At 39.3% G+C, this 20,201-nt stretch overlaps 1 protein-coding gene across 1 annotated transcript in view; it reads right to left on the bottom strand.

Annotated features, from left to right (window-relative positions):
• The window catches only part of LOC116180020 (glutamate receptor ionotropic, kainate 1-like), a 55,127-nt gene that overhangs the window by 11,639 nt on the left and 23,287 nt on the right, over positions 1-20,201 (bottom strand). Inside the window, exons 7-11 of the mRNA XM_031499843.1 lie at positions 12,785-12,949; positions 12,572-12,727; positions 7,103-7,306; positions 768-971; positions 353-457 (exon numbers count right to left, since the gene is read on the bottom strand). Of these exons, the coding sequence (XP_031355703.1) occupies positions 353-457; positions 768-971; positions 7,103-7,306; positions 12,572-12,727; positions 12,785-12,949 (834 nt within the window). The remainder of the gene's footprint in view (positions 1-352; positions 458-767; positions 972-7,102; positions 7,307-12,571; positions 12,728-12,784; positions 12,950-20,201) is intronic.

Raw genomic sequence — 20,201 nt, 5'->3', positions numbered from 1 at the left:
CACTGACCTTCGGATTGAGACCGGATCCTTGTCTTAAAAATGTCCCGGTAATAAACCAGAAGCTGTTCGATACTGAGAATTGATTTTCGACAACGTCCGAATCCTGATGGCACGGATGCGGGTTGTTCCACTCGTACGGCGAAAACCTCGCCATCACGAAGAGCGTGAACGATACGAGCATGTAGGCCGCGAGTACGTACAGCCAAATCTCGATCGCCAGCGGGTTCATGAAACTGAATAGGCGCGTCGGCTGACTTGTAGGCATCTATAATTGCGACCAGAATTTACATCGGCAATAAAATTGCGAGATAGTGGGCCCAGGGAAAAATTGGAACGGTTGAAATGCGCTTACCTTGAATAAAATCCCGATGCCCAGGTTCATAAACGGTTTCGTAAAATCTATTACGCTCTCCCTTGCGTAATTTATTGTCATCGAAGCCACTGCCAAGTCCGCCCGCTGAAAGCATAATGGGGATATTTGTACTCGTTACATCTTTAATTTATGGAGATTTTTCTTCACACCAAAAAAAAGAGTCGTACCTCTAGGGGTAATGAAATATCTCCATTTTCCATGCACTATAAATTATTAGTTCTTTTTAATGAAAAAGTAACGAGGGTGCGCTTTCCCCCCCCCCCCCACACACACTAAGCAGCCCAATTAACATAAATTTTGTCGATTAGTTAAAGCTAATCCAGATTAGGTAATTACGTGACATCTGAAGTCTATCCGAGATTGTTGCGATTACGTCACCCTCGCCCGAACCCACCTTCTCCTTGAGCTCCTTTACGATTCCGTTCCATTCTTTCGTTTCCGGATCGTAGACTCCGTACATGTGGTCAGGAACGAGACGGATCACGTAATCGAATTGGACTTGTCCCGCTATCGATTTCAGTAAGTCGATACAGAAGCCCTCGAATCTCGCGTTTCCAGTGAGATTTGCGTCCTTCTTCACCATTACGTAGGGCTTTTCCTGGAAAATAGCGCTTTGAGATTTCGAAAATGGAAGGCGCGGTTAAATAAAGCCGAACGCCGGTCCTACGCTTGAATTTGAAGCCTCGCGGCTTTTCGAGGAGGTAATAACTTCTTGTAAGGGGAGGATAACAGACTTTTACTTTTACAGTTGACGGGAAGGGCGCGCTTTCTTGCGACGATTGCGGCGGCTGGAGTGTGCAATTCAAGTAAATTAAAACATGATCGGAACGCTCATTTTCTAGGTAACAGTTACTTAATCATTCCGTCCCTGTAGAAAATTTAGATGAGATCAGATTATATGCAAGAATCCGGAAAAGTACTGTAGTAACTGGGGCGGTAGATTCTAAGCACAAAGGTTGGAATGTTTGTTTGATTTGTGGTATCTTTGACTGAGGCTAGTTTTAAACTCTTCAATGGAAAGATGAAGCAACTTCACGAATGCTTTTGAAACCTGATCAATCTCAGACTAAAGATTGGGAAGGTTTTAGGACTGTTAGAGGCACTCCGTCACTCGTACCTATTGCAGACTGTTCGTTACACCCTCTTAGAATAAATGAAAAAACTCTCATTCAAAGACTGATTTATTTACAATGTTTACGATGCGTACTATGGTGTTATTGCGTACTCGTGTTTAGAAATTCGAAATTGGAAACTCAAACCCCAAAACTGAATGCCCCTCGAAATTCTGGGTCGCCCGAAAATCGACATGCAACAGTTGAGGTTGAAAAATCAAGGCTCGAAGTGCCAAAAAGGATGCTTGAAACTCGAACATTGGAACTCAGCAGACAAAACCACTTGAAACCCAAATCAAAACCCAGGCCTGAAAGTTCTGAATTAAAACTTCAAATCTCCCAGCCGTAAACTGGGCAACCGAAATTCCTTCGTTGTTTCTAGGTTCAAAATTTTGAGTTTCCAGTTCCAGGTTTCCGGCTTCAAACCTTCAGGTTTCAGGTTCAAAAGACTGTGGGTTTTAGGAGGCGAATTTGAAATTTCACTCATTTTGATTTAAAAAAAAAACGAAACTCCCAACCTTAAATTCAAACTTCGAGGCTCAGTACTCGGGGTTCCAAAATTGAGATCAAAAACCTAAAAACTAAGACAGAGATTTAAAAGGTAAATCGAGACTGGAGAGTAACTCATAATTCGAAACGAAACGAAACCGAGACTCAAGGGTTCCAAACCCGAAACTAGAAACGCAAAACATGAAATTCAATCAAGGAACCTGGAAAATTTGGGGGTCTGAGTCTAGGACGTCAAGTTTTCGAATTTTGCGTTTCGAGTTTTAAGTTTCTAGGCTCGAAGGTTTTAAGTTTCTATTTCCAGGTTTCCGGTGCCAAACCTTAAAGACTTTCAAATCTGTGAACGTCTAACGTTGACCCTTTCGTTTCTAGTGTTGAGTTTAGTGCTTTGGGGGTCCAGTCGAGTTGTAATTTTCTTAAGGTTTGATTTAGAAAATCGAAACTCCACCCCCGAAACTCAAAACTCGTGTAAGTCCCAAGTTTGAAACCAGAAACAAAAGGCGTGAGGACCATCGAGACCAGAAAATCGTAACCTGATACTCGAAATTCGTAATGAAAGCTCGCAATTCGAAACTATGTTCGTTTTGGGTCAGGAAGTGACGTCACACAAATCGGAGGCGAGCTCATGACGTCACATCCAATCAGAGACGAGCACGTCCTCTTTCTCTCTATCCTATCACATTCGTGAAGCAGTCTAACAGCTTTTTCAACTGGTCCAAAATCTTCGATAAGCAGTCCAACAACTTTTTCAAGAGGTGCCTGAAGGGGTCTAACGCGTTTTTCAACAAGTCCCACAGCTTTTCCACCCGGTTCAGCAGCTATTTGGACTGGTACCGGTTCCCAAGTACGTTGGACTAGTTGAAAAAGCACTGGACCACTTCACACACCTGTAGTGAAGGGACGTGCTCGTCTCTGATTGGCTGTGACGCCACTAGCTCCATCTCTGTTTGGTGTAAGGTCACTTCGTGACCCAGAACGAACATAGATCTACTTAAAATAAACAAGTATAAACTATTGTGCAGATAAAGCGCATTTTTTTTAACCGAATTAGCTTTTGTTTTGACATCACCAATGGATATATTTCGTGCAGACGTCTCAATCGTCCTTTGTGAGTACCCTCTTCCGACAATACGTTCTTGAGGTATGAGGGAATATACCCGATCACGATAAGCGGTCGAGGAGGAGGGCTATGGTTGGTAGAAATTAATTCCTTTCGTTGAGACCTTTCATTAGAATACCATGAAGGGTAGAACATGTGTTTAACCCCCCCCCCCCCGCCCGCTATTTTTCAAAGTTTAACTTGGCACCACTAAAGGCATGCGTATGCAAAATCTGGGAATTGCTTGTTGTATGTAAAAGTTATACTCGTTTTACTTTCAAAAACAACATCTCAGGAAATTATTCGTGGGGGGGGGGGGGTCTTTTAGACAGCGAAATTTGATGGCCGTCTGACACGCTTACGCATGCCTTTAGTGATTCCAAGTTAAACTTTAGGTGTGGGTGGGGGAGGAGGGAGGTAAACACATAATCTACCCTTCATGGTATTCTAATGGAAGGTCTCATCGAAATAAATTGGTTTGTACAAACTATAACTTTCTCGTGCGACTCTTTTTCGAGATCAGTGAGCGACGGGGCCGGCGTGAGGGGGGGGGGGTCTAAAAATTAATGCTATCTCTCATTGTATCTAATTAAAGGTCTCAACGAAAGGAACCGTTTTCTACTGCCCTTCCTTCTGTCCTCTTATCAAAATACGGGGTGGTGGGGAAGGGGAGGGGGGAGTGGAACTAGTTTTATCCTTCATGGTACTCTAATGAAAGGTTTTAACGAAAGGAATCCTTTTCTACAAACTACTGCCCTTCTTTCTGTCCTCTTATCAAAGTAAGGGCTAGAGGGGCAAGGGAGGGGGGGGGTGTGGACCTAGTTTTATCCTTCATGGTACTCTAATGAAAGGTCTCAACGAAAGGAATTAATTTCTACTAACCATAGCCCTCCTTCTCGACCTCTTATCGTGTACGGGTATATTTCCTTATACCTCAAGAACGGGTTGTCGGAAGAGGGTACTCACAAAGGGCGATTGAAACGTCTGCAAGAAATATATCCATTGGTGACGTCAAAACAAAGGCTATTGCGGTTAAAAAAATACTCTTTATCTGCACAAGACTTGTGCATAATTTATACTAAAAAGAAACACTAAATTGGAAACTCGAAATTTGAAACGTTAAAGTTCAAGCCGAAAATCCGAAAATTGAAGCTCAAAATTTGGAGTATGAAACCTCAAAACTTCGAAACGTAGAGCTCAAACAACTCGGACCACGATTCGCAAATTGAGACTTCAAATATTGCAGTCGTAAACTCGAGGACCGAAACGAATTTTCATTTAGAAGAACGAAACTCAAAACCAGAGGTGTAGTCTTCGAAATTTGACACCCGAAAATGAAAACCGCACAAGTCAAACCAGAGGCTCGAAATTCAAGGCTCAAGAGTCCCAAATTAAGACTTTAATAGAGATCAATAATCCTAAACACGAGACAGCGAAGGTCTAGACAGAAAACAAAACTCAAAACCGAAACTCACTTCAAAAAAGAGAGACTTGAAACCCACGGGTTTTAAACCCGAAGCTAGAACGTCAAAACAGTTTAGAAACGAACATGGACGCTTGGAAGTCAGACATGAAACCCGTAATTCAAAATTCTTAACTTAAAGCTGCAAACTCGACACTCGACGCTCAAAATTCAAGACTTAAGGTCGTATTTTAAACGTTGAAGGCCAAAAATAGAGACCGCAACTCAGAAGACGAGGATCGAAACAAAAAAAATGAATTCCTCCAAAAATTTAAAAGACGAAACCCAACACCTGAAATTTGACACCCGAAAATACAATTGAAACCCAAAGCTCGAAATGCACGAGACACAAGAGTTAATGGTAACGGGGGACTGGAGAGTAATTGAAAACTCATAATTAGAAACGCGAGTAACTGGGGGGGGGGGGGGCAGCTCTTGCTTGGTATTCGAAATCCGCAATTCTGAAGAATTGGCATTGCGAAGGTCTAGAGAGAAAACAAAACTCAAAACCGAAACTCACTTTAAATAAGAGAGACTCAAAACTCAAGTCGCAAAGGTTGCATTTTAAACCTCAAAGGCCAAAAATGGAACCCGTAATGGAAAAGAAGACGAAGATAAAGACCTTGAAGTTGAAACAAAAAAGAAACCCCACATTGAATTTCAACAGAAACTTGAAATTCGAAACCCAAAACCCGAAATTTGACACGCGAACCTGGAACTCAACACTGGAAACCCGAAGCTCGAAATTAAAGGCTCAACACCCTTCCCGTCTGCCAAATCTCGTTCCATTGTACCCCTAGCGATATCGAAGAAACTTCATCCTTCAATAGGATTCAATGTACTCAAATGTATTTATCTTACATCTTCCTCCTTTTTGGAAATCGAACTTTGGAAAGTTCGAAAGGTTCATGGTTCAGTTTATGAGAGCACCGGAAAATGGACCCGGAAGGCTAATCGGTCTTCTTCAGAATTCAACGTACCACAATGGAACAACAAAGCTTGGTTCCATTATTTAAATTTCGGGTATTTTGGGTTTCGAATTTCACCAGAAATCTGAAATTCAAAAACAAAAACCCTAAACTTTACATGCGAAACTTGAAACCCAAAACTCATCGGTCGAAAATTGAGGCTCAAAACTCCCAAACCCCAAACCTAGCAGATGTAAACTCGAGGATCGAAACTCCACCCACGATGTGGATCCAAAACTTCAAACTCTGGGTTAGGGTTTTGAGTTTAGAGCGCCAATCTTTCTAACTTTGGGCCTCGAGGAATTTCACGTTTCTAAGTTCGAAGCTTTTGAGTTTCCAGTTCCGGGTTTCCGGTTTCAATGACCTAAGATGACAATGTAATTTGACAACTCAACCGACCTCGGATTATAAAAGGAGTCAATGACCTTGGGTGACCTTGAAAATTTATGTGGTCAATAGAGATGCAGTCATTGACTTTCAATGCTGTTGAAAATACCTTGAATGACCTCGAACATGTAATTTGACACCTCAAAAATGGGTACATTGACCTTGCATGTCCGTGAAAATGCAATTAAGACCTGATCAATCTCAAAGTAGAGATTCAGAAGGTTTTGGGACCGTGAGAGGCACTCCGTCACTTGTACTGATTGCAGATTGTTCGTTACACCATGTTCAGGTGTCACCGCAACAAAACGGGGCTAACGACCTCGCGTGAAAATGTATGGGGGGGGGGGGGGGAATGACCACGGATGACTTTGAACATTTAATTTGACAACACAAAAAAGTGGAGTCGACGTTGTCGGATGACCTCCAAAATTTATGGGGTCAATGACCTCGGATAACATTGAACATGTAATTTGACACCCCAATAAAGGATGACACTAAAAATGTAATTTGACACCCCAAAAATGAGGTGAATGACCTGGATTAAAAATTGATGTGGTCAATAAAGAGATGCAGTCATCTTGGATGACCTCGAACATGTGATTTGACACCTGAAAAATGGGGCCTTGTAGGTATGTCCGTGAAAATGCAATTTAACACCACAGCGATTGTTGTCCTAATTTCCAAGGCCACCGCCAGGGGGCGAGCGATCTTGAACTGAGCTAGTATCGGCCTTGTATAGCTCCTTTTGAAGAGATGTTCTGGGGTATATTTATCTGAGCGTTAGTTAATTACTTCTTTCGTGCCGACACATTTATACAAATAATGCAACGCCAAGTTGGACATCCACAGCCATGAAACAGCAGCTGAAAGTGAGATAAATTGCATCCAAATTCCGTAGGTAAAACGAGGGACAAGTTAATGAGATGTCTACGAAACAGTCGTTCGTCCGTTCTCTTCGTAACGCTCGCGTGAGCACCAAATGTAAAATTTATAAATCACAACGTCAACATCGTTTAAATTGAGCGATTGTTAAGAAATGCCCTACACAAGGAAGTAATTTATTACCTCCTCGTATCAAGTCCGCCTAGGGGAAAAAATAATAAATCAGATTGGCGAAGTAGCTAATTATTGCCGACAGGAGTGGCGTTCTTTGATAAATGGCACTTTCGGGGGTGACGGACGTGTCGCACTTACCTCGCGCGTCATAACGACGAGCGTTATGTTCGGCGTGTTCTTCTCGTAGAACGCGTTCGGATCGGTGATGTTGATGCCGTCCGACGAGGTCCAGTGTCCGACCTTCGTGATCTCCTCCTTTTTCAGCTTCAGCAGGTCCAACTTGAAGTTGGAACGCTTTCCCTCGTTGAACTCGATGTTGCCGGTCAGTCCTTGAAGGCCCGCCTGAAACGTGCACAAAACAAACGAGGCGGATTTTAATAATCAAAGCGGAGTTCAACTGACAACGCGGTTTTTGGGGAGGCCGTTAGGGAAAAATGGTCGATTTCCTTTTGAGATATAATTAATGTCCAACTTCTCTTTGTGTCAATATTATTTTTCGTGGAATTAGCGTACAATATTCAGAATATTCTGGATTTGCATGTATTTTCCCGTACCAACCGCCTACAAATCATTTTGTGACTTTTGTAGTTGGGATATCATGAGTCGGGAAATGAAAAGCTTAATATAACAACAAAAGAAGTAAAAGAGGACTTCGAAAATAGTATAGACATCCGGAAAACTAAGAAAATGAAAATCTCCAGGAAATATACACACTTCATAGTGCTACGAGATAACAATAAGTATTTAAAAAAAAAATCAAAATAGAGGCAATTACAGTTTCAAAAATGAGACACAGGAAGAACTGGAGAAATACAACAAGAACTAAAGCAATATGAAGAAGTGGTTTTTTTCCATTTAACAGATTAAAGATTCATTTAATACCGGTTACGCCACCTATATATTTCTTTTGTAAGCTCGTGTAAGTTAGATCAATGTTATCCAGTATTTTATTTTACCGCTAGAGGTCACGCATAGTACCACTAGCACGTGTATATGTAGATCGTGTACCTCCTGTGGCTCTGTAGTAGCCTTTGCAGCTTTTGTAGCTTCTTTCCCTCACTTAGGGTTCAAGTGCTTCTATAGCTCCTGTAGCTTTTTCCGCTTCTACTGCTCTGTGGCATTTGTGGCTTCAGTAGCTTTCGTATCTTCCATCTTCCATGTGGGTACTAATAGCTCTTGTCGCTTTTGTAGCTTCAGTAGCTACTGTTATGTAGCTTCTGTATCTTTTGTACATTCTGTAGCTTATCTAACTTCCGTACTATCTGTCTGTAACTTATGCAAATTTTGTAACTCATGAAGCGCATGTAGCTCCTATAGCGTCAAAAGCTACCATAGCTTCTGTAGCTTCCGCGCCTTCCGTAGCTTTTGTAACTACTGCAGTTTCTGTGACTTTTGTAGTTTCTAAATAGAGACACGTACAGTCTCAAAAATGAGAAACAACAAGAACTGGAGAAACACAACAAGAACTACAGCAATATGAAAAAGTTTTTTCTTTCCATTTAACATTTACGATATTAAAGATTGATTTAATGCCGGTAACGCCACCTGTATATTTTCTTTGTAAGCTCGTGTAAGTTAGATCAATGTTATCCAGTATTTTATTTTACCGCTAGAGGTCACGCACAGTACCACTTTTTTTCCCCACCATTGACAGAACACATGCACAAAATTACGGTAGAGGATTGCTTGCTGTTTTGTTGTTCGTTTTTGTCGATAGTACACGTCAGTATTTTACTCGACATTTTTGTCTAACCCTTTAAGGGATTTAATTTTGGCTGTGTTTGAAAGATCTTTTTGTGATTTGCTTACAAAGCTTCAGTGTTGCATTTAGCTACAGGAATGCCAGTAGCTATAGAAGCTACACGGAAGTTAAAAGCGTGACAGAAGTTTGTGAAGCCCCTGTAGCTACGTAATGCATAGAGGTCACCAAAGCCACAGGAAAGACGACGGATCCAGCAGATAGGAGAGCCAGAAGCAACAGAGGCTACAAGAGACAGATAATTGGAACAAGCGACTGAAGAAATGGAAACTACAGAAAATTTAGTAACCATGTACGGCACTCAAACTACAAAAGCTACGGCACTCAAACTACAAAAGCTCAGTCAGAGTCAGATAAGCTACAAAATGTACAAAAGATACAAAACCAACAAGCGCTACAGAAGCTACAGGCAATACAGGCTACAGAGGTTACCCCCCCCCCCCCGCGCTCATTTTCACGGCATAAAAATTGAATACGTTGTAGGGAAAATAAAACTACAGATTACAGAAGCTACAAAATATTACAGGAGCTTGTACCGGGAGCTTTGGTGCGATTTTACTTAATTCTTTTTGATTTTTACATTCCGGGTTCAATTACGGACGCATAAATTTTCACATGGTAATCTCGTGAGGGTTTAATAGCGGCAACGAGACCGGTTTGGATAACGTGGGTTAGATAGTAAAGAATAGACGCGAGTCGTCAAGTTTGCGTTGGTTCCGTTTCTGTTTCTCTGGCCGGCGCAAGTTACAGATAAGAATAGTAGATTGCGGTTGGAGTGTGGGCGCTGACGGAATTACTGTTCCATTTCGGATTGTCTGGGAGGCCCGCGTAGAAAAGGGAAAAGTTACGAAAAGCGCAGAGTTAGGAGGAGGAGAACAACCGCGGGAGCGTCTAAAGAAAATTCTGACCTTCGAGAAAGTTAAGGGTCGTTTTTGTTTTACCGACAAAGTAAAAGTGTCCGAGCAGGCCGTTTTAAGTCGGGCAGATGAGAAGCATAATACCTTTAATACCTTTTTATTGAGGTGGACTGGATAACGTATTTTGTTACCTGTGCGCGACCAGTGCATTGCCAATGGTAAATCCTTCTGCCGACGGATTGCGTAAGTGGTGCATTTGAAACTTCAGAAAAAGCCAAACTGCCTTCCTCTAAATAAGAGGATTTATCGGTTCGTACAACAGTATAGAATCTTCTTAAACGCCCCTCAAGACTCCTAAATGTTCTTAATAGCCCACGAAACCTTCCAAAGAAACAGTTGTTAAAGAGGCTTTAGGGTTCTTAAACATTTAAGGCGTCGCAAGTACTCCGAGTTGGAGGCTATACATTGTTCTTTTACGAATTACGTGAGTACGACCATGTTGTCTTATCCACCGGGTTAATGCATTATTTTAGACTCGACACGTTTTATCTCGAGTCGTGGAATATTTCTATTTGACCTTACGTCCACCTTTAATTACGATTATCAAGACCAAATTTTTATCACCATACCAGTCGGCGGCCATTTTGTTGTCGAAATTACGCAATGGGAAAGCCAACACGTGCACAGGATAACCAGTATCTCAGTACGTATATAAAGATTTGGGGTCATTGGGATAGCTGGAATTAAAATACCGAAGATAGTAATTAATGAGATTATTCCTCTTTAAGGAACAATACAACGGCAACTCTTGTAAAATTTTATGTGTTCATAATTGTTTTCTCCCAAATCAATATGTGACCGATTTTGAACGCGTTACAATTTTGGTTGAGTTCACCAAGCCCCTCCTTGCACCTTCCATGTCGGTGTGATTTTTGTTCCGTTCATCTTTAACGGCTAGATTTTTTTAACATTTGAAAGTACCGAAAAACGCAAAGATCTTAAAGGCTCGGCGCCTTTAGAAAGAAGGAAACCTCAACGAATCTAAAAGCATTCGGACTGGCACTTTTAGGCCCTTCGAGACTGTTTAAGCGCCCTTAAAGACCCTTAAACTCCTATAAAAGCTCTGGCAATACAAGTCTCTTAAAGGTTCTTAATCCTATTAAGCGATTATAAAAGCGCTGAAAGTGAATTCGAGGTTGTTAAATCCTCTAGAACTTGCAAGGGGTCTTGAAGAGAATTGAAACTTTTAGCGGTTCGGACTTTCAGAGGGTACCGAACTGCAATTCTCAATACACGAACGTAGGAAAGTTATGCACCATAGCACAGTTAATGTCTATAACACGTTGATGGAGTCAAAACTTCAAATTCTACTATCTCGGAACCAAAGCAAAAGCGCTAGAAGAAGATACTCTGGCGGTGGGTGTTAAAACTTTAAATCCGAATATTTTGAAAACGGAATTTCGGGAAATTGCACTCTAACGGGGAAAATAGATGGGCTGGACGAGACATACGTCTGTCGATTAGGCCAAACGTTCAAATTCAAATATCTTGAAAATGGAGTACCAGAAGAGGGTATTCTAGAAGAGAAAGTAGATGGCCTGGACAATACTTTAAATTCGAAATCTCTCAAACGTAGTGCCGGAAGAGGGTGTTCCCAGAGAGAAAATTCATTCGTCGTTGAGATCCGGAAATCTCCAAATCGAAGTGTCGGAAGAGGGTACTCTCTAAAGAAAAATTACAAGGCTTAATCGCAATCAAGTGGCATGAGAATTTCCTATAAATGGTTGCAAGGATTTAGCTTAGTGATTCCCATGAATTCTCTAAATCGCTTTAGGGCATGCTCTAAAGACCACTGAAAATCTTTGAAAAAAAATGATATGATGACTCATGTTTAATTAAGGACCAATAAAGCGGCTTGAATGTTCTTACAGTTCCTTGAAAATTTTCCCACTTGAGGTCTGTTGAAGACTTTTGAAGGGTTTTAAATACTAAAGGACTCTAGAAGGCTGCGAAAGACTTTTCTCCTTTTGTACATTTACAATTTCCAAAAATCCTTTTGAGTTTCCAGATTTGGTTCCATAGATTTTGAAATTCCATCAAACGGCGATGCGATGCTTCCAATAATGGTAGAAGAGTTATTCGAAAAGGCCGCCTTGGCTCAGGTTCACCTGTGATAAAGGTCAGGCTCAACTTTAGGTTCCATATTTAGACGTTACTAACTCATACGTGACTAATGATAGCAATGGCATCAACAATAACTCGGTTCATATATAGACGTTACTAACTCATACGTGGCTCAATATTTAATGGCACTCGCATCGAATGACAGTAATGCTGGGGCACTAAAAGAAATCATTACAGTGTCAGCTATTATTTGAAAAATTCTCAGGATAAATCAATCGCACAATCCGATCTAGTTCCATCCTGTTAAATGGAAAAGCCTAAATCCTGTCATGCAATCCGAAAGCTGCCTGAAGATTTAGGGACAAAAGCGTGCTCGTACATACAGTTGAACTGTCACCGCCTCAGTCACTTCTTAATTAAATGTTTCCTTTACACGCGTAGAACCCCCAGAGCTACGAAATCTATACGGTCGCGTAACGTGTAAATCTTTTTTTTTTAAATAAAAGTCCCCCAGGGCGCTCACTATAACAATTGCGCTAGATTATTAAAATGTCTACTCCCGCATGTGAAGCACTCTTTTTATATAGCTCCATCGATTTTCCCAAATCTAAAGTCCGTCGCTTTCTCGATTTAATTTCAGGGAACGCGATGGCATTTTGAGAGCCGAGTAACCGAATTGAAAGCTCAATCGAAATGGGATTGGTTTTAATTACCCCAGATCGATGTCGCTTACCGCTCGGGATTATTTACATTTTTTTTGCGAGCTCTCCCTCTCACCGTCCATTACGGGGGTGAAGCTTTTAAGCGCGCTCCTAACGGCCACTTGTTACCGACTAAAAAGGATCGCATTTACATTACAATACTTACAACGGCGTCGATGTAGTTGTAGAGCGATAGGCCGTCGTCCCATGGTTTCTCGAGGTCGCAAGACAAATTCGTCGGTTTTATAGTGTGGCCGGATTCCATCGCCGATAATCCCTTCGCGAATACGTACACCGAATCGAAGATTAGCGCGGGCTCGGCCTGAAAACGAGGTGGGCGAATATTGTCATCGATACCATTTCTCTATCCGGCACTTACCTGTATCACACCGCTTCGATTTAGTATCGCGTGTCCTATTGGCTGGAAGTTTTCCATTACGCCGAGGGTTTCTTGTACTTTTTTATTGTCGATGTCCACAATTCGAAATGAAGTGATGTTTACGGAATTGTACTTGAAGTCCTCTAGGTCCAACGTTTCCAAATCCTAATCGAAAATGAAAACATTAAAACATGCAAAGGATGAAAAAATTCAGACTTTTTCTAATCGAAGTTTTGCGTTTGCAGAAGGCTACCGATGATATGGCGCCCGTGCAGATTTTTTTCCCATTGAGACAAGACCCTATTAAGGGCAATGTCACTTTGCGGACAATTCAGCGATAGCTAATTGGAAATAAATAGGGGATCAGTACACAAAACAATAAACAAATGATTTGACAAAAGTTTCTAGATGTGGATGTTGAACCTTGACTCCTCAAATTTAAACATTCGCTGTCTAAAACTTTATGACACTCAAACTGGACTTCTTGCCATTTAACATTGGCCTTAAAGCCTTATACTGTGAGACCTGAACGTTTAATCTTGCCTTAAACGTGACTTCTACCCTTGAACTTTGGATCTTGAACCTTGATCTTTGAACCTTGAACTTTGAACTTTGAACCTTGAACTTTGAATCTGTAGCGATAGAATTTAACCTTGTGGGTTCTGTTTTGAGTCTTTAGTCTTTAACTTTGTGACCAGAGCTTTGAAACACTTGCTCATAATTTACTAGAATTGAACATTGAGCATTGAACCTTCTTTCGCCGTAAAACGTTACGGATATTTGATTGAAGCTTAAGCCTTGAACCTGTAAATAGAAAACCTCTTGGACTTTAAATTTTCAACTCTAAATCTTGAACTTTTGACAGCCTTTATTACAAATCTTTTCGCCAAAAACCTTTAAGATGAAATCTAACAATTTTAAACTTCAAGCATAAACTTTAAAATTGAGCCTCACACCTCCTGACCTGAGTATTAAATGTTAGCCCCTTAATTTTAATTCTCTAACCCTTCCACATTGAGCCGTTTAGCTTTGAACTAACCATCACGTTTGGGCTTTGAACCTTGAATTGTATCTTTTAACATAACTTGTGACAGGAGTTTTAAAATTTCACTTTTACTTCTTTAACCTTCATCTCTTCAATATTGAGATGCCGAGCCGTGAACTATGAGGTTTGGGCCTTGAACTTTGAAATATATCTTTTAACTTTGGATCTTGAGTCCAAGGCATTAAGCATTTAGACATACACCTTGAAATTAGCATTTTAAACCTTAGCCAGCAAACTTTCGGATTTTGCCTAAACCTTGAAAATTGTGCCACAGATCTTGAACCATAAACTCAAAACTTCTGATCCTTGAAATTTGATCTGGAACCTTGTGTGTAAAGTTGTAATTTCAGCCTATTCAGTAAGTCATACTTTGAACCCTTAGCATCTTGAGAAACTTTGATTCATTAACCTTGAACTTTAACCATGGTGTCCTTACCCTTGAACTTAAGTTTTGTGCTTTACACGCTGAACATTGTCCTTTAAATTTTGAATCTCAGGCATATGAAATATGGATACAAAAAACGTACCTTGTGACGATATATGCATTGAGCATCGGCCATTTAACGTTGCACCTTGAATTATGCAAGGTCTGTTTTGACCCTTAGCATTGAACTACGAGAATTGAGCCCTGAGCCTTGAAACTTGAACTCTGGACTTTAACGCTAGGCCTTGAACTTTGAACTTTTATAAACTTTGGGCACTCAATCATGAGCCTTCAGTCTCTATTCATGGACATTAAACCTCAAACTTTGAGCCCTAGCCTTGGTTCTCTAAACTTAACTTTTGAACCGCAGGTGTACGGGTCTTTGTAAAGTCTTGAGCCCTAAATCTTGTGTGTAGGGTTTCAGACCTTGACCTTTGACCGTGGATTTTTGGGCATTAAACCATAACCCTTGGTTCTTTACCCTTGATCGTAGAGACTTGAGTTTCGGGGCTCGAATCTTGATCGTAAATCTCAAACCTTGGGTATTGATCTCTTATTCTAGAAATCTTAAACGTCTTAGAGCATTGAATCCTGACCCATGAGCAATTGCGCATTTAACATGGGCCTTTGAGTCTTGAGCCACGGTACACGTTAAACTTAGGCCACCGATCTACATCAATGAGCCTTGAGTTTTAAACCTTTTAATCTAGAATCTTGGGCCCCAAACATTGGAACTTGAGTCACGAACGTTGCTCCTGAAACATTTAAACCTTGAGTGCAGCGTTTTAGATCCTGGCCTTTAACCTTAAGCTGTTGACGTTGAGCCTTGTACCGTGGACAATAATCCTTTGTTCTGGAACCCTAACCCTTGAGGTTTTAATTTTCGGATTTCAATATTGGTCGCAAAACCTTAAACTTTAAACCTTGAGTCATCTTTGAGCCTTCAGTGTTGAGGTTTGCACCATGTAACATGAAACTTAAACCTTAGCTTAAACCTGGATCGTAAGCCGTATATTTCAAATTTAAAACCTTGAACCTGAACTTTGAACCCTGACCCATAAACCTTGAACTCTGAAACCTTAGGGTAAACGAACTTTGATGCTTGATCCCTAAGCAATTGGTCCTTAATCGTTTAGTATTAACCGTAAGCCTCATAGTAGATTAGAAAATTACAAATATTGGACCTGAACGTTGAACTTTGGCCCTTAAAGTCTGAGTCTCAGGCATTGGCATATTAAATTGGGAGTCTTTAAATAAATAAATAAATAAATAAATACATATATAAATAAATAAATAAATAAATAAATAAATAAATAAATAATTAAATAAATTAATTAAATAAATAAATAAATAAATAAATACAAAAATAAACTTTAGTCATTGAACTTTGAACTTTAAATACCCAAAACTAAACCTTGATTTGCGAACCGTAAGGCTTAAACCTTGTGCCATGAGTTCGTAGCCTTGAACATTTACCGTTGGGGCGTGGCCATAAGCTGTTCTGCATTGTGTTTCTAACATTTACTGATTTTAAAACTTGAGTTTCAGATTTAATCGTTAAATCACTAACTCTTAAGCTTGAGCAATGCCCCGTTGGCCTTGAACCTTGAACCTTGTAATTTCATTTTTCACAAAAATCACAAAACCTTAATCATGAAGTAATCTTTGAGCTTTCAGACGTGTGACATGAATCTTGAAACTTGAGCTTAAACCTTGGCCATTGCTCACTGAGATTTTAAAACCTTAACACTGAGTCTGAATCATAGAATTTTATTTTTTACACATAAATGTCAGCATTAATTCATGAGCCTTGTATTTCAAATTTAGAGCCTTAAACATGAATTTTGAACCTTGAGCCTTAAACTGTGACCCCTGAAAACTTAAGGTTTCACCTTGAAAACCTTGATCGTCGTGAAAAAGATTGAGTCTTGGATCTTATATAAACAATAAGCTGTAAGCCTTGAATCTTTAGCTTTCTAACTCGTTCTTAAACCTTATACATTGAGCCTTGGGCTTTAAATACCCAGAATTAAACCCTGAACCTTGAACTTTGAGTCATCTTAGTCCTTAAGCCTTTCGCCTATATCCGCCAAAACATTTAATATATAATATATAATAACCTCTATCCATTGAATGTTGACTTTGAACCCTCTAACCTGCAGTCCTGAATTATAAACTTGGCACATTGGAGTATTAAGCCTTCAAACACGAGGTTTATTCCATGAACCTTGAACAACGATCTGCAGACCAGCCTTGACCCTCGAATCTTGAGTTCTGTATCTTGAGAATCGACCATTCCCCGAAATATAAACCGTAGACCTTGACTCTTAAACTTTGAATCTTGAGCCTTGAGCTTAAAATACTAGATCTTTAGCTTTTAAAACTTGAGACCGGAAGACTTTTAAGTGTTGGGTGTTGATCCTTAAGCCACCACTCTTCCAAACCAGTTTCTATTATAAATGAACAGGAGTGCAATATAAATAAATGGTGTCAAGCCTACATTTATGTAAATGACGTTCAAAAATGTAATAAACGACGTTTTTAGGGGAAAACAAATTTACCTTACGTGATGGTTTTGTCCGTCTGTCTGTCCGTCTGTCTATACCTTTTCTAACTCGAGAACGAAAAGAGATAGCGATGTCAAACCTTCGCCAATCGATTTCTACGAGTTCAACGTTCAGCGCTATTGATTATGAGCCGGATCAAAAGTCTGGTTTCCGAATACGAGCTGAGTGGATAAATTCCCTTACTGAGAATCGTATGCCGAACGTTTTTGTACATTACCCCCTCGCTCCTTGATTGCTACAGTAATTAAACTATAGATGTATCGAAAAACAATTCGAAACTTAGGAACACATTTCCGCCCCTATGCTCTCCAATTCGATGCGGAATAAAAGATTAATGAAGTTCTCGAACTTAAGGGCAAAAATGTTTTCCATTCCTTACGTTCCACCATTAGAGTCCATTTATTAAAAAAAAGACCGGGGACCATGCCTCTAGCTAGCGAATCGATAAACTTCTCGTTACCAAAAAACAATTTATATTAAAACTAATATTTCAGTTCAGTGCAGTTAATTTTTTCTTTCGCAAAAAAATGTCGCTCGCCATTTGTTGTCAGATTGATATACGAAAGAGCAGGTTAAATTAAAGAAGTGGAGGAACGCAAGAATTAATCTCGAGACGTCCGAGCTTACAGTTAAAATTACGAAAAATCTTTCTGTTTGATTAAAAATGGAACGGTTTAAATGTCTTGGAGGCGGAAGTGTAATTTGCGCGTCCGCTGTTTTGAGTGATTGGTGCTGCTAATCACGGGCGATGTGACAGCTTGACGCGTCAAGTGCATCGAGTGTTCTGCTGGCTGACAGGTCCATACATGTCAATTATTCGCCGTTTATTTATTATTCTCTACGCCCAATTGATCCGCTTATGGAGCAATCAAATTGAATTAGGAAAAATTGCTTTGTACAATACAAGCGGAAATGCAATTTCCTTTACAGACAATTTGAAAGGGATTTACTTCGGAATGGAAGTAAAAATTAAAGTCTCGGTAAGAATTCGAAGTCAAAGGGGAGAAGATATTTTTTTTATGAGACAAAAGATTAAAGAACAACATCCACAATGGAATTATTGAGCATTGGTTCTAGAAACTGCTCCAATAAGTAATCTAAAATAGCAAGTGAAATGTTTCATTGCGCTGAGAAAGCCATATATTGACCCCCAACTGTCAAACATGTATGTATACTGGTGCGTTACTATGCATCACATCTGTTCATTTGTATTGAATGTAGACCATTATTAGATAACAATATTATTTTTATTTAATTTTATCACATTTTTAGTTGATAAGGTGCAGGTGTTTTCTTTGTGTGCAATTTACTTATCTTTAGAAATTATTTGTACTGAATGTAGACCATTAGTAGATAACAATGCGAAATTATTGTTTTCATTTAATTTTATCACATTTTAAGTTGATAAGGTGCAGGTGTTTTCTTTGTGTGCAAGTGGCTTATCTTTCGAAATTATTTGTACTGAATGCAGACCATTACTAGATAACAATAGGAAATTATTGTTTTTATTTAATTTTATCACATTTTAAGTTGATAAGGTGCAGGTGTTTTCTTTGTGTGCAGTTTACTTATCTTTAGAAATTATTTTTGTTAAAAGTAAATAGGCAATAATTTATAACATTTTGTATACGTGATAAGACAAGAGTTTATAATGTTTTTAAAAAGAATGTGAAACGGTTTATGAAATCGCATTTATATATAAATAATCATTAGTACCGGATGACCCAATAAGACTGTTCCTCGACCGTTCGTCGTATGACCTAGGGGTAGAAAAAATTATGGGGTAAATCGGTTATGAAGAATCGCTGGAAAATATTTTCAAGTTCTAAAAATGACCACCACAGGGCGTACCTGCCACCTTAATCTTTAAAATTGCATTTTATTTAAATTTCGCATAATAAATTAAACATTCTTTTTTCACAGTTTTAAAGAGAATCAGTTTATCTATCATTTTCGTCAAAACAAAAACTCGGTTATTTCAAAAACAAAGATGGCGTAGGGCGTTCAATTGTTTTTGCAATAACCTGATTTAACTTCTTAACCGTTTGACCGATTTTAACAAATTTGGTATCGTTGAAAAGAGCCTCTTCAAGCAACTTTTCTGTGTAACTCAACAGACACCACGCATCATGACTGCACACGGTATGCTAGTTTTCATAAGTTTTCTAAATATTGAATAACGAACTTGTTTGTATATCAACAATATGCATATTTTATGTTGTATAGAAGATTGATTGCCCTCTTCGAGTATTTAAAAAAACTTATATTATGTTATATTAGGCATTGCATTTGAAAAACAAAATTTGCATCGTTTTTCGGTTAAACTGGAAGTGATGTAGGAAGTTAGCAAATTTGTCATATCTCACCAAATAGAAGAGATATTGATGTAACCCTCTATCTCGATCACAGTGTATAGTTTTTTTTTTAAATAAGTGCACAGAAGGTTCATGACCAACGCGTCTAACTTTAACAATAATAAAACGTAATACCGTTAAAATCGTACAAATTAAAAAAGTTAATGAAATTGTTCTTCTATTGCCGTCTGTTTTCAATGAACATGAAAATTTAATGTAGGCAGCAATGAGGAAATATAGCGTTTAAAAGTCTTTAAAAGAATATTTATGAACCCAGTAAAGTTTGAGTTTCTTATAATTTGGGTAAGCCGACTACTGAAGATATTTCAAAAGAGCAAGTTCATGTATGAAAACCTAAAATCGTTTTGTGTATTTAATTGTAAAACTCGAAATTGCGTGTTAAAATGTAGTGACATCTGGTCGCCTGCGATAAGGAGTTTTTATCGGACGAAATTTAATTAACGCACGTTTTCTTAGCGCTGTTAGAAGGTATACCTGCTTTACGATGTGATTAGTTCGGTGGGGACGGATTCCTTTATAGGTGGCGCTATCAAATCTGACCGATTGGTGGTTGATTTGAAGAATTCTGAGGAGCTGTTAGTTTTCGGCTCGGTTTTCCGCAACAGTAACAAGAACCTGTAAATTTGTTTACGCTAAATCTCACGTCCTAGTGGTTTTGTTGAAGACGCAGTTCGTCAGTTTCGAAATAAAGTGCGTAAAAAGATTTCCTTCCTCCCCCCCCCCCCCCCCCAACAAAACTGTAATTTCAAAATTGTTTAATTTTTAATTATCGACCGTTCGCGTGCGGGGTATTATGTCCAACCAAACAAGCTTTGTAAGCTTCTTTTTCTTTCACGGATCTTATATTAATTGCTTCATGTGTTCCGGAAAATTTCTACCGCCCGAGCAAGCACCGAAAATGTTCTCTTCTTATTTATCAATCCAGTCATTGAGTTCAGTCTATTAAAGAAGGAAAGTTTTTTGAAGCTGTCAGCGAGTAATTTTAAAATTTTTTGATTTTTAGTTG

Source organism: Photinus pyralis, unplaced genomic scaffold (assembly GCF_008802855.1).
Source record: "Photinus pyralis isolate 1611_PpyrPB1 unplaced genomic scaffold, Ppyr1.3 Ppyr1.4_LG9, whole genome shotgun sequence".
In the NCBI taxonomy this organism is placed as follows: domain Eukaryota; kingdom Metazoa; phylum Arthropoda; class Insecta; order Coleoptera; family Lampyridae; genus Photinus; species Photinus pyralis.
The sequence above is the reverse complement of the archived record's forward strand: the minus strand, read 5'-3'. Positions and strand labels throughout refer to the sequence as shown.